The following is a 14,447-nucleotide window of genomic DNA, read 5'->3' on the forward strand; positions in this document are numbered from 1 at the left end:
TGCATAAGGTTACTGTTTCAATTTAGTAACACGTTTGCTTGTATGTGTATACGCTTAATAATTGAATAGTACTTGTTTCAGTATATGAATGGTGGACGTTTCTTATTCCCCTAGCTCAGTTTTAAATTTATTTCAGTTTACATCCTGGACCAGTTTATTGCAATTTTACGAGAACACAAAACTCTAAGGAGGAACACGTGTAACGGCCCAAGGCTGTCCATCCACTGCTGAACATTTTTTTTTTTTAATTGAACACTAGGAGAGGAACTAACGCCGAAATGTGAACTGGGTCTCTGGCAGTACTGAAACTCTCTCTCTCTCTCTCTCTCTCTCTCTCTCTCTCTCTCTCTCTCTCTCTCTCTCTCTCACTTGACTTGGTGACAGACCTTACAGCCTTTTGTTGCATTCCCAGCCAATAGAGGCGGAATACGACACGGAGCAGCTGTGATATAAAAAGAGCCCTTTTTAGACTTGCCTGCACACTATTCATTCACACACATTTCCTGATGATTGTAATTGTGACCAGCTGTACAATCAAAACAAAACCAATAAACCAATTTCAAAACAGACTCGCGTAATAAGTACTGCATACAAGCTCGGACGCATCATATATTGTATTTATTATACTACATTTTTTTTCAGTGTTTATAGTGCTGATAACCGTTTCTTCTTCTTATTGGGAATATTGGAATGGTTGCTAATTACCAGTAGCCTTGCAAGGAGTCTAGTGGAGTCCACTTTACCAGGGAAGGAACTTTGGGGCAGAAGAAGTGAAGAAGAGAAGATAAAGAAAAACAAACGACAACAAGAACAAGAAGAACAACAACAACACACAAATGACCAGCACCATGCTTAGGTCTAACTTTCTGCTGTGTTTGATGCTACTTATTGTGCTGGGACTGTCGGGCAGTGATGAACCCACCATCATCCTGCAGCCAGTGAGTGAGGTGCCCACGGAAGCCGGGGTTTTGTTGGCAGAAGCGGAGGAGCCGGGCGCTCAGGAGTGCACGGCATGTGTCTGGAGAGAGCACAGCAAGGTCCTCCGACTGGAGACCATCAAGTCCCAGATCCTTAGCAAACTGCGGCTCAAGCAGGCGCCTAATATAAGCCGGGAGGTGGTGAACCAGCTGCTGCCCAAGGCTCCCCCGCTGCAGCAGCTCCTCGATCACCACGACTTCCAAGGGGACGCTTCCTTACAGGACGAGTTCATGGAGGAGGACGAGTATCACGCCACCACCGAGTCTGTCATCACGATGGCTTCGGAGCGTGAGTACATATTGCTGAAAGAGAAAGTGTACTGGCGCAGTTGAACGCATGTGCATGATTATTGCAGACTGTAAGGGGGGAAATGTGTGCATTTCAGGGTATGGGAAAAGGGAACCCGAGTCTGGGTAGGCAGTCCTGCACTGTCAGCCCGAGCACTGGTTTGGAGTTTGTCTGTGGTCATTGTCCGTTCTGGGGTTAGAAAATCAGCTGTAGCTTATGCTTGTCAAAACGTGGGAACGAGTTTAAACCGAGAATGAACTAAACGATATCTTTCCATTTTCTGGGTCTCGATTTGAAACGGAAAGTGCCTATTTTATATATAAGCTGTTTTATAGTTATAATCAGATTTCTGTCCAGTTTCTTGTTGATGTTGCTGACTAGCGAGGGTGCTGAATTATTCTCCCTTTGGATTCACTGTATAGCGAGCTTGTGTTGCTTTTAACCACTTTACAGAAACTTTACTTATGTGACGCTTGGCTTTGTTAAATTTTTACAAAGTAAAGCTATGCTGTTGTACTTTTGCTATATATCAGTACATAGCAGTAATGTGCATTGCTGCTAATATAACTGGTACAGCCTGAGAGGGACATTAATTGAAGTATGTGCTAGTGTCTTCACTGTTTCTAAATGTATTACATATTCATGTGCATTTCATTTTTAAAGCCTTAACCCTTAAGCTTTAAAAATAAAACATGAATATGGTAATAACAGGTGTGTGAAGTTTTGTCCATACCTTAACTGCTGCTTTTCTGTTTGAAATGGTCTCGACCTATACGAAATAATGGACTGAAAAAGGTTTCAAGACTAAGTAATTGAAAATGCACGAATTATGTTTTTGTAAATCAAATGTGATATTTATTACGTCTGTGATGTTTTACTTGTGGTTACCTACCGCAGTAAAGTTATCTTGACATTTGATACGAGTTAGATTTTCGACTCGTGTTACCAGACATGAATGAAAAGAGCTGCATCTGCCCAACCACAACAGCTAGCATTTTCACATCAACTCTCACATGAAGAAGACCAATCGTGAATTCTTTCACAACCTCTGTTTTACTTGTGAATCTTAAGAATAATTCGTGAAAATCAATACCATACCGCATCTGTGCACATAGCCATGCGTAAAATGGCCCAAACCATAATAGGTAGCGTGTTCAAACCAACTTTCAAGTTAAAAGACAGCTGTTGATGTAGGGACGTTGTTGAACCCCCCTCCCCATATATCAGTAAATAAAGAAAGATAAAATCACATATGTATGTGTTTGGTCTACACTATTTTTCTAAAGTTATTTGGATAGAAAGGTAAGTAAGTACTCTGTTGGACATTATCTTAGTTGATTTGTGGAATACACACAGACACACACACACAAAGAAAGCTTTAAATGACAGGTATATAGATAGATAGATAGATAGATAGATAGATAGATAGATAGATAGATATAATCAGCTCTCACATCAAGCTCTTTCTATATGCTCCTCAGTAACTATGATTCCATGTATATACTTTCTTTCAGATACAGTGTAATAGTGTGTAGAAATGGCTACACACCACTTGCATCCAAATGACTGAAGGTTAATTTGAAAAGGCAAAACAACAGAAAGATGACTGGTGGTGTCCTGTTTGTTTATAAATGAGCACTAGAGGCCACCTAGGCATGGTAGCAGTGCAGTGCCACATTATATACATGGACAAAATGGAAACTAGCTTTTTAGTAATTAGATAATAATAACCAAGTTTGGCTCAGTATAGAGTTAATCCTAAATTCCTTGTCAATATGAATCAGATTTTATTTTGTTATGGTGTTATTTAGTAATGTATATAGTTTGATTTAAATCAATTTGTTGCTTTTATTAGGGTTCTGTTTATGTTAGGTTTCTTTCAAATGTCTTTGGAAATATTAGTTGTGTTTATGAATATGTCTTGTTATTGTTGTTATTGTCTTTGTTATTCATGAAGACCTAGGTGTGTGAGAGATGTTATTGCTTTTCACAACAGATTACTAAGGATAAATAAAACAGACTGTGAAGTGATTCCCAATGTGTCTCTCTTATTACTTGTGTTTGTATTATTTGTTTTAATTGTATGTCCATACTATTCACAGGTACAAAACATTTTGAAAAAAATCACAACTGGTCTTCTTCACATGAAGTTATTTTTAACTGTGGGAGCACCCGATGCATGCCAGCATCAGTGATACACTGTTGCTAGTGGTGGTTAGGGATATCAAGCAATTTCAGGCATGCCACAAATCATAGTATTCACAGGTAAAACAGAGATTGTGAAACAACTCACAATTGGTCTTTTTTAAATAAAAGTATATGTTAACCCTATATTTGCTGTGGTTAGGGTGAGACATATTTATTTTTCAATGATTCCTGGAGTTTTGTTGCATATGCGATGTTATTGATTTTCACAAATTATTCTTAAGATTCACAAGTAAAACAGAGGTTGTGAAAGAATTCACGATTGGTCTTCTTCATGTGAGAGTTGATGTGAAAATGCTAGCTGTTGTGGTTGGGTAGATGCAGCTCTTTTCATTCATGTCTGGTAACACGAGTCGAAAATCTAACTCGTATCAAATATCAAGATAACTTTACTGCGGTGAAGTACCGGTGGTGTTGACAGACCTAGAGAAGCGGTCTAAATGGCATCAACTGGTGTCTAAATTATTCTGAACATGGATAGATAGATAGATAGATAATAACAGGGACATTGCATAATAAAAGTTGCAGAAATGTTAGTAGGCTACAGTTAACAGCTGCACTACAGTACTTCTTTTATAAGCAAGCACTCCTGCTGCTCTGCGCAGAAAGGACAAGTGTGTCCAAATAGCTGCTATTGTTTGTAAGAGCAGCACTTCTGTATAGCTTTTGCTTTTGTACATGTGACGTGTATACGTTTTTATTTATGATACTACACCTGATAAACGATTGGGTTCGAGGCAGTGTGTGACCTTTCAGCGGAGAATCGCCAGTGCTCAATAAGATTTACACACGTAATATATTCTGCACAAGGCAAACGAAAAGCTGGGTAAACTAATCCTTTGCAAGACTGAACAAGGGTAGGTTTGTGTTCCACTGAGTAACTTCTACAGTGATTATCAAGCAGTCCACGTTGTGCTGATTCGGATTGCATAATGCATTCTGTATATTAGTTTCCCATTAATATGTAACTGTTCACATGTTACCATCACTGCGGTTAGCGGTTTGTATAACTTGATACACACACACACACACACACACACACACGCATACACACACACAAATTTATGAAAATGCAGACCCCCAAGCCAGGTGGTTAAACAGATTACATACATATACACGTTAGTAAAACATCACATTGTTCTGTATAACCTGTCATTCATTTTGCATCCATGTTCTTTCTGTATTTATCAATTAAAATTATATAAAAATAGTTATTACTTATTACAAGCCAGTAGACTTAATGCAATATGCTATATTTGTGAAGTACAATTTGTTGAGACTACTATTGTATTGAAAAAATACCCACAAATGCTTCTGCAAAGTATGCCAGAAGGAAACTTTGAAATGCATCTTATTTTGTAAGCATTTTTTCATTATAGTGGTTTGATAAAATGACTCACTGTATGAATTTAAATAAAACATATTGCATAAAGTGTCATTTTCACAGATGCAAAAATCATACTAGCAAATTAAGGTTCCCCCCCGGCCCTTGGTTTAATCTATGTTGCATAACATGCAGATGCAGAAAGGGGACAATACATGTTACATCACTGAGACATGCATACAACTGAAAACAAATTATAAACAGCTTAATACTAAATAATAATTTTAAAATATAAGAAGAAATTATAGAGAATAAACATTTTGATCTGAATTTGCAAAACAGATTTACAATCTGCAATGTCTCGTGATTGACTGATTATTTTTTCACATTATAAGGACATTTTGAGGTTCAGTGGTTCCCCTTTGAAGTCAGTACAATGTGAGTGTTGCTTATCTTCTTACTAAAGTCTTTAAGACAAAACCCATCTTGTTAAGTCTGCCTGCCTTTGTGCAGGTCAATTTAGGCAAGTTACTTTGGGCAATGTAGCCAGTTTTTTGAGTTTTGGCAATCTCTTTTGATTGTGTACTGATGTGGTATTCAGTGGGTCTGACACTGGCAACTTCGTGTGGCTGCGGCTCAACCTGGCGACTGCTCATCTGACACACTGGGCACCAGTCCAGTTTTTTGGCTCGTGTGTGAGTTAACTATCATGCTTCCATATCGTATGTTACACAAACTGGTCACTCAATGCAGTCCTGGTACCCTGAGCAGTGTATTGCAATAGGGTGTCTGTCATGACTTAAGTGAGGCCTTAAAGCTCTGTGAAAAATTAAGTATCCATCATGCACTACTGTTTCTTCACTACTTGACTCTGAGCAATTGCAAAAAACAAATGGGATCAGAAATTAACATTTTCCCAGGTAATTTACAAAAATGTTTTGCAATATTAATGATTGTTTTGAATCACAGTGCCTGATTTGAGAGAAAATATGATATGTAAAACAAATACAAATATGTACTATATAATAAAAACTTCCTAAAAACTCACCTCCAAACTGAGTCACCCATTATCTGTATACTTTTTCATGTTTTTCATAGTATGCACACATATGGAAATACTGCATAAACAAGTTTATTTCATATTGTTTTCTTAAATTTTTCCACCTTGTTTATTTTCTGAAAAGCATAATACAATGGGCTTTTTGCAACTGTTTCTAACTGATTTTCCTCCTCATTGTACAGTTTCCTGAGGAGTCATATTCTACCATTTATTAAAGTCAATGTTTGGTTTATTATCTCTACTCTTAAAGTAGTGTATTACTTTTGGTTCACCAACTGATAATATTCTATTATTAAAAAGAGTGTAACAGCTGAGCTTGTCTGTTATGGCATACGTGTGTCTTGCATCAGTTAGCATGTACAGCTGTGACTGTCGCTTATGATATTAGATTGGGTTTTACAAGCTAATATGTGCAGTTGGGCCTAGCCCTGGTGATATAAGTGTCTTCTGTTTTCTAGAAAACACAGCTGTGCACGTCTATTATGATATAAGAGTGTCTTCTATAAGTTTATATGTACAGTTGAACCTGTCTCAAAAGTCTTCTTTGGGGTAATTGTACAGCTGTGCCTGTCTATTACAGTAAGTGTTTTCTAACACAGTGAAGCTAAGAATCACTGTCACTTTCAAATCTAGCAGGTGCCACAATAGCGAACACAAGGAACAGTGATCACAATTCATGCAGAGACCAGCATGTCTGATTGCAAGCATTTAGATACTAAACTGGAAGTTTTGTACACTGCTAGATTATTAGGAAACAATTACTCTGAATCTGATAAGAGGTTAAGATCATAATATAGTGTTTTATCAGTGTGTTTAAGATTATTCTTTGTTGACAGAACTAATTGAGATTTCTGTGAGATTTATTACTCTGCTCAAACAGATCCAGAGTGTTTACCTATGTCCTATTCCTTTTTTGTACGTTTTCAAATACATTTGTTCTAATGTTATCAAATCATTTAAGAGTATGATGCCAATATTTGGGGTCCTTTAATTTTGATACTGCAAGGCAGATATATGACCGTTGGTCTTTGAATGGCATATGGTTTAAGCTCTTGCATGTGCACTCACTCTGTGTACGTTTCCTTAAGGTTTGAGGTGCCAAAGGGAACACATGGCTCAGTGTCACGAGCCACTCGCTATCCCTCAAGAGAATGATTACAGAAGAGGAATGGCATGAATTGTGTGTTACTCCTAATTCACCATAATTGCTGTGGTTTCCCATAATTTAGACTGTCGCAGTCAATGTTTATTTGTGCTGCAACTATCTGTCTTTAAAGCTGTAATTAGTGTTGTTAATCTATGTCCATATAACAATTAAATTACAGTGATCTGATGACAAATCACACGTTTAATAATAATTGCTTTCTGTAAATTACACTCATTAAATTGCAATCATGTAATTCACCTGTTAGAGTAATTACTTAGTCGTTGTGCTGGTGTGGAATTCTTAGGGGTTAGAAATTGACAAGGGTTTCTCAGCTTTCTGGACAGGAACAACCCCTCTGACTTGCAGGATGCTTGTGCGCTTCTGCATAAGTCCTTTCGTCCTGCAGTGTAAAAAGATGGAGATGATTTGACTGGATTGGAAGGCTTTGAAGGATACATTTTCAAATAAACAAGTTTACATTTAATTCATTTTCGTGGGCTTTTAATTTTACAATTTTATTACCCCTATTATCTTTAAAATACTGTATTGTTGTTCATATTGTGTCTAATCTTCAGTGTTTTAGTGTTCCCCACTAAAATATTAGTAATGTTGCTTTCTGGCTGGCCATATAATCCTCAAAGCTTCCTTTTTTCATTTCAAACTTTGGAAACCGTTGTATTGTATGTTGTTGTATTTTTAACATTAATAATAATAATAATAATAATAATAATAATAATAATAATAATAATATTTTGTGTCACTCAGGATTAACCCAGGTCTCTGAGTGATACTTTTGGCTAGCAAAACCTCTATTGAGGTTAATACATTTACAGTGCCTTGCAAAAGTTTTTAGACCCTTCATATGGCATCCCATTTTGTGAAGTTACAAAAATATGCAAACACAATTTGAATGCTGGCACTGAAGACTTCTAGGGGTGAGATAAGTTACAGAAAATGTCAGCAAGAACTAAAGATAAAAATATTTAATATGTTGATTGCATATGTATTCAAAACCCTCAACCCTCAACTTTGCACACCATCTTGGTGCAGTTTTTGTAAAACTTTTTTGGCTGACTTGCTCAAGCTCTGTTGCTTGGGTATCACTTATAGAAAGCAGTTTTTATATCTTTCCACAGAATCTCAATAGGATTTAAGTCAAAATGTAGACTGGGCCACTTAAAGACATTCACTTTCTTATTCTTAAACCACTCCAGTGTAGCTTTGACCTTATGCTTTCGATCATTGTCCTACTAAAAGGTGAGTTTTCGCCCAAGTTTTAAATGTTTAGCAGACTGAAACAGGTTTTCCTCTAGTATCTGTCTGTACTTTGCTCCATCTGTTTTTCCTTCAATCCGAACAAGCTTTCCAGTCCCTACTGAAGAAAAGTATGCACATAGCATGATGCTGCCACCACCAGGCGTGACTGTAGGGATGGTGGAATGGTGTAATTGTATGGCTCCTTAAGGTTATTTTATGCACCAAGTTTGCCACAGCAAAGTATTTGAATATTTATGCAATCATTTTGCCATTTTTATTTAATATTTATTATCTATCTTTCTTTTAGTTTCAGCTTTGAATGTGTCGAGTAGGTTGTGTAACACATATCAATGCCTACTTCAAAGTGTCATGACTGCAAGCTGTAAAGCAACAATATGTGAAACTTCAGAGGGTCTGAATACTTTTGCAAGGCACTGTATGGGTGGCTTCACAGACCCACATTAGCACCCCATCTGCTGCCCAATGTTAGGTAAGGTAGAGTATTCCACACCAATAACCAATACTGTGGGCTTCACAGACCTCAATTAGCACTAGTGTTGGACTACCCTACCTAGAATAATTGTTAGTTTAAGATTAGTGCTATAATGTACATTGTAATATAAGTTAATACTTCTCAGATCAATATATCAGATTTCAGTTTCTTTGGAGTCTAAATAAACAATGTGATTTTTGATTTTTCTTTGGCCATACTGAGTTTAACATTGTTTTGGGTAATTTAGGACCTTGCTGAGGTCCATCACATTAATTGACCAATTATTATGGACACAATTTATACTTGTCTGAAGACTGACTGTTGTTAACATCTTATATGGGGGGGGGCAGTGATTGGGGAGACAGGATCACGGGGGCAAGGGGATATATAGGGGTGCCCCAGTTCCCACAGGCAGATTCACTTTAGACTTTAGTAGTAGTAGCAGTAGTAGAGAAGAGAGATAAACTATGATGTGAGGCCCAGTCATATGCTTTTGTTTTACAATATTATTGATATGTATTTTATGTCCAGTGGTGTGCAATGTCTAATGCCCGAGACACCAAAATTTGTGTCCAGGACATACAGCTTGCCTGTTGGACAAGTAAGGTTCCTAAATTCTCACAACCTGCCACCTTGTAATAATCTTGTGTGTTAAAAAAAAAAAAAAAAAAAATATATATATATATATATATATATATATATATTATTTTGTATCCATATAGCTGCAGCAAGTGCTGTTGTAATGTTTGCAGGTTTTTATAGACATTATGAGAATATGCTATTGCTTGCAGTTCTCAAATGCCCAGTTAATTCAGAGACACAGACTCATTCAACAGGCTTATATTGGCAGATTACCCATTACACATTTCCCACAACCAGCACCTTCAGCTAATAACAACCTAAGAATCTCCTAATCTAGGAACCTCCTTTTGCGGGCTGGGGCATCCTGTATTTAATCCCTTAGCTAGGCTGTCCCAGCCCTGGTGCCACAACAACTAATCATAAACATGCACCATCCGCTATTCCCTTCAAATAGGATAACCTCAATCAAATTGACATACACAGTTTGGGCACCAACAATGGTAATGAACCCTGGAATGCACTCACACTAACACAGTAACACCTATTTACAAATGATTGTTTAGATTTCTTAGAGAACCCCCTCCCACCACTGGTACGTTACAGTATATTCTGAAGTCACCAAATTGGGTCATGCAGTAACAAACTGTGGAAATATCAACCAGAATAACGCAAGATTGCTTATGGAGCAATAAAATGTTTTATCAATAGTACATAAACATTAAGAAAATTAGCAAGTATTGATAATTCTGTGTAAAATATTGTCAATGTTTTCTTTGTTGTATAAAAGCTAGTTGTATAAATGCAATTTTTGTGTGCATTTTGTGGGATGGTGATGGGGCTAGTAGATTTTTATGAAGGGCAAGTCCCTTGGACATATTTTCTCAGAAGTTGCACAGCTGTTTTTATTTCTCATGTACATTTTTGAAGGGGGAGAAATCTGTGCATTGAGTGTGTTTGAAGCAGTAGTCCACTGAGCAGTAAAGAACTGATGTAGCTGTTCAGTGTGATTAGTGAAGCATTTGCATTGAAAACGCCTTCCATAAACTTTCATACATGATTCAATATATGCCCATCCTTATCCAATGTAAATAATAATAATATAGCAAATCATAATTGTGAGTTATATAGTAGTAACATCATTATTATTTCCTTGCCAGAGTGCTTAAAAGCTCCCATACTCCAGCCCTGCACCAATGTATGTCTGAAAGGTGTGTTCTTAACATTAAGCCATTCTGGTTTGATGATGTGGTCTTCCCTCAGGGCTGTTTCCCATGTGTGACACAATAGTGTTTAAAGTCCTCAACCTATCTCATTTGCATTTATAACTATTTTATAACTATGCTTTTATTTAGAAATAATAATATAAATTGTATTATCTCTGAACTCCACTGGGCTGCCATTTCCCTTTAATCTACATGTCTTTGCCTTTGCAGTTTTATTCCATGTAGCTTCTATCTAATGGTTAATGACAAACAACTTAAAATATCTGAGTTTTTAATCCCGTTTGAGATGAACATTTAGTTCTGAAGGGAGACCTGATGGTTGGGAGTGAAAACAACAGGAATCATAACCAAGTTCAGGTATGAGAATTGTAAACAGTCAAGATCTTATTACCTGCTTTAGGATTTGGCTATGACACTTGGATAAACACCCTTGCTCTTACCATATTATATTCAATATAAAAAGTTAAAAGTCTCACTTTCTATGGGACAGTGCCCTCTGTCACCATAATGGAGCATTGGTTGGGAATTTGTAATCCAGAGGAAAGTAGGCCACCTGCTGGTTTCCCTTCCCAGTACTGACCAAGTCCAGCATTGATTAGCTTCCAAGAACTGAATGGGGCTGGGATTTAGTCAAAACTTTGACATACCTGCTAATACAAAACAACACACCTGTACTCAGTGGTGGCTTCATTATTTGTAAGATGCTACTTTCTTCTACTCAACAATGTAACATGGTGTACAGGTTTGTAATTTGCTTTTTGCAAGTTAGTCAATGTTTTTAATCCGGCCCTAGGTCAGGTCATTACATGGTAGGGTTAACAAAGTTTGCCCAGACATCTTTGTCTGTAGAAGTGTGTGGCAATACAATGAGGTATGTTTTTTTGTTTTAAAACAACTGCAAATTGGAGTTTCTAAAAAATGTTACGGGCAAATATGACACTCCCCAAATTCATCATTACTCTGAAGAACCAGCTAGGAAAAATGTAAGCTCCCACCAACTTCCCAATATTCCTAGCAATCAATAAATGAGAAGGAGCTCTGTCCCTTTTACACTGGCATATCCAAATTGACCCGGAACCAGGCTGGCGCGGTGCGGCATGTTACCACCTGGCAATTTTGACTAGCCGATCCTGAACCAGGCTGTGAAGGGCGAGGAGTTAAATAACTCCACATATCACTTGTCTACTAATTAAGAATAAATCATATATGTGTGATAATATGTGTGATAATACTATTTTCCATCTTGTGTTTTGTGTATATTGAGTATGTTGCTAAATTCTGAAGATTAATGTATTTGCTGGGATATAAATGCATGTATTTGATTAATGCTAAAGTTGTACTGTTTTGTACATTTTTAAACCATACTGAAATAATAATTAATTGTATATGAATATGAAAGAGTAAAGCATGTGTGGTATAATGAGAAAAAAATCCCTTTTTAGTAAAGCTATTTGTTGTTGTTTTTGTTGTTTTTAAAACAGATATACCTGAAAACATATGTAGACATAGTACATGCATTCGGAATAGTACATTGCTGAGGTGAGGTCTAAGTTAGAACTAGAGGTGAAGAGCCTATTAAATGTCCCAGAGCAGACTATCTTACTGATTAAGTGTTGGTCATCAAGATTCCAAGGACCCAGTTATATCACTTTTTAATTCCACCATGAAATGCACTACTCTCAGGACTGACTGTTGGTCATAAACATTTGATAGATCTAGAAATACAAACTACCTACAAAATAAACATGATAGGTCAAATTGCCTCCTCTTGTTCTAAACCTTTTTACATTCTTAACTGGAGCGGTCAACTGAGGTCCACATATTAACTAAAAATACGAGAAATCACCCGCATAATGCAAATCCAAAAGCCCATTGTCCTTACGCTGTGTTACCCCTAACTGCCAGATTAGACCACTTTGACTCATTAGAGGCATAAGATTTCACTGCCAAACCTGTTGTGCTGTTAACGATGGTACCAACCCATTACTGGTGTATCACTGGAGTATTGCCCACACAAGCTCAATGGGGTTCATCTCCAGCGATTGATCAGACCATAGCTGAATTCTGATGCCCTGACTCTCATTCCCAGTGAACCCGCTTCCTGGCACTCCCTCATACATGTTCGGTGCCAGAAATGATTGGCAAACCCAGTCTTGATTTGCAGAGCTTGTCCAGAATGTGTCAGTTCTTTGCCGACTTACATAAGTTAAAGCCCAACCCTACAATGTATTAACATCATTCATATCTAGCCAGTAATGTGTTCTTTGTCAGTATGCAGCAATGATTCAAAACCAATGAGTGTTTTTATATAGTTTTTTTTTTTTTTTTTAAGCATTGCTACCAAATGGTTTCAATACAGATGATGAGTTTTATAACATTGGGTTGAATTAATGGGCTTTTGAGCCCGAGGGTTTTTGGTTGTATCCTAAGTAGTCATTCAGACTCAACAAAAGCCGCTGTTTATGTGCCCAGTGAAGTGGTCAGCGAGCGTCACAAGTCAAGTGTTTCAGTGTGTGCAGTTGGGCCCTGGCAAGGTGTTGACCCCATGAGGCCCTCATTTGTCACTTGTCTGTGCGTGATCCCAGCCTTCCTCCCTCATCAATACCCTTTCTCTAGTGCCAGACCCCATACATTTGAAAACGTTTGCAAGTAATTTGTCATTTCCCCCTACATTTCCATAATTGGACAACTTATGGCAATTGCCCCACTGTGAAAGCACCTGCAGCCAAGCCTCTGTTTAGGAGACATTCCAAGGAAATGACGAGCTATTTTTAAAGATAAATATAAATATATAAATATATAAATAAAATATGTACAAGGAAGACTATTCACATTCACATTCATTTTACATGCACATGCAACACTCATGCTCATGTTTTTTTTTTGTGTGTCTTTTTTATGTATATGAGTCAAACAGTCCCCTCCAAAATTATTGGCATCCTTGATACATATGAGCAAGAAAGGCTGCATAAAATATACAACACAGGTAATGAGCTATATTTAATGCTTAAACATATGGGAAAACAATATTATTTTATACTAATACAATTGCATTGAGAACTTTTATTTAATATTTTTTTTCTCTCAAAAAGATAAGTGTCAAAAATATTATTCACCCCTAAAGATTCTTATTAATAAAATCAAACACAATTAAATCTATGTTAACATTCTACTTTTTTAGGTTCATCTCAGTTTTAAGGAAGTGCATTGTGGCCTTCCATGGCTTCCTCTTTCACTTGGTTTCCCCGGGGTAAAAAATATGTAACAATGATGTATAATCTAATGATGTAAACACAAATGGTTACTGATCTTCATAAATAAGGCAATGAGAATATAAATGCTACCATTTCCCATGATTAGTGATATAATTAAAGTGCCTGATAGAGAATGCAAGGGTAGCTTGCCCCCAGCGCAAGTGAGGAAGATGGTTCGGGAGGCAAAAAAGAATCCAAGCGTTATAGTTGGAGAATTACAGAACTTGGTGTCAAAGAAGGATGTGTACGCAGAAAAGAATCTCATAGCTACTGTACAATTTGGTGGTAGATCTTTGATGTTATGCAGCTGTTTTGCTTTCACTGGTCTCGGGGCCCTTGTTAAGGTAAATGGGATCATGAACACTACAAAGTACCAGATACAAAAACCAGGTTGCCTCTGCCAGAGATTGAAACTTGGCTAAAATGGATATTCCAGCAAGACAATGACCCTCAAAGAAATACAAATCCTCAAAGTAATGATTAATTGACCATAAAATACAAATTTTGCAATGACCATCTCTGTCTCCATACTTGAATCCCATTGAAAACCTGTAGTTTGAATTTAAGAGGACAGTCCATAAGTGCAGACTGAAAGATATCACAGATCAGCATCTGGAAATTCTGTATGGAGGAATG

General features: G+C 37.1%; 1 protein-coding gene across 1 annotated transcript in view; it reads left to right on the top strand.

The window, feature by feature from the left end:
* The first annotated feature begins 477 nt into the window (after nt 1–477).
* LOC136752657 (growth/differentiation factor 11-like) overlaps nt 478–14,447 on the top strand; it is a 79,392-nt gene continuing 65,422 nt past the window's right edge. The window contains exon 1 of the mRNA XM_066708160.1: nt 478–1,266. Coding sequence (XP_066564257.1) covers nt 837–1,266 — 430 coding nt within the window. The 5' untranslated portion in view covers nt 478–836. The remainder of the gene's footprint in view (nt 1,267–14,447) is intronic.

This window comes from Amia ocellicauda, chromosome 7 (assembly GCF_036373705.1).
Source record: "Amia ocellicauda isolate fAmiCal2 chromosome 7, fAmiCal2.hap1, whole genome shotgun sequence".
NCBI classification, from domain to species: Eukaryota; Metazoa; Chordata; class Actinopteri; order Amiiformes; family Amiidae; genus Amia; species Amia ocellicauda.